Source organism: Dichomitus squalens (genome assembly GCF_000275845.1).
Source record: "Dichomitus squalens LYAD-421 SS1 unplaced genomic scaffold DICSQscaffold_42, whole genome shotgun sequence".
NCBI lineage: Eukaryota > Fungi > Basidiomycota > Agaricomycetes > Polyporales > Polyporaceae > Dichomitus > Dichomitus squalens.
Window position 1 is genome coordinate 145,765 of NW_006766924.1, and position 1,197 is coordinate 146,961.

Consider the following 1,197-nt stretch of genomic DNA (forward strand, 5'->3'; position numbering starts at 1 on the left):
ATCCCTTGAGGAATGGTGTTCAAAGACTCACTCCACCGTCATTCAGTTTGCAGAGAACTTCCGCCGCTACGCCTCGAAGTCCGGTTACGCCGATGTAGAGCTCATCCGTCGTATCGACAACCAAGTCGGGAAGAACTCGCAGATCTTAACGGTCATGACAGCAATGCGGCAAGTAAACCCGATGCTGATTCCGACAAAGTGGGAACACTACCTGGACTGGGTACTCAAACTGGAAATGGAAACTCGCGGAAATCAGGCCAAGTCGTCTTCGCAGCAGCACACGACTAGTCGCCCTCCACGGGACCCTAACGCCATGGATGTCGACGCTATGCGCAAACCGGAGAAACTATCCAAGGAACAGCTCGAATGGCTCGACAAGAAGCTCTGTTTCCGTTGCGGTAGGCACAAGTTTACAACCGGCCAGAAGTGTCGCAACCCTCAGTACACGGGTTACTACGAGCTTCCGGACATGAAGAAGCAGCCGGCCGCTCCGACCAAGGTTCAAACGATGGACATGGGCGATGAAGACAAATGGGAGTATATCCGTCGGGCACTCGAGGAGTTTGAAAGCAAGGGAAAAGGCAAGGGCAAGGCACCGGAAACTGAGACCGCCGCACGCATTGTCGAGGTCAAGGAATCTGAAGAGGATTTTCTGGAACGGGTACTTTGAAGACTGACCAAAGTATCCGACTCTGTAATCATAGCGTAAACCTAGAGGACTCGTTTGTTCCGCGTTCGAATGTTATCTATCTCGCATCAGCTCGTCGCCCGCGGAACTCATTTGATCTCAAAGTCTCTCTCACTCAAGGTACGCATGAAGTTCAGTCCGAAGCCTTACTCGATTCAGGAGCCTATTCCTGCTTTATCCACCACCGGTTTGTTCAACAACATGGTCTCACCCTACGTCGCCTCTCTCGTGATGTGCGAGTCTTCAATGCAGACGCCACTGAGAATAAGAAAGGGCTAATCACACATTACGTCCGTTGTCTACTCCGCATCGGAGATCACCTCGCTTGGCAGTCGTTCCTGGTCACAGACATCGGACGACAAGATATCATCATTGGCATGGCATTCCTACGTGAACATAACCCCGAACTCGATTGGAGCGCAGGGAATATTGAGTTCACACGCTGCCCTTCAACATGCACCCGGCATACGGTGCAGGACGAAGAAGTACGGAGTTCGCAACTTCCCCGA

At 52.1% G+C, this 1,197-nt stretch overlaps 1 protein-coding gene across 1 annotated transcript; it reads left to right on the forward strand.

Annotated features, from left to right (window-relative positions):
• Positions 1-163: 163 nt before the first annotated feature.
• DICSQDRAFT_173181 (uncharacterized protein) lies at positions 164-670 on the forward strand (the record flags this gene model as incomplete). Its single annotated transcript, XM_007368979.1, has 1 exon — positions 164-670. The coding sequence occupies one exon, from the start codon at positions 164-166 to the stop codon at positions 668-670; it is 507 nt and encodes a 168-aa protein (XP_007369041.1).
• Between the last annotated feature and the right edge of the window lie 527 nt (positions 671-1,197).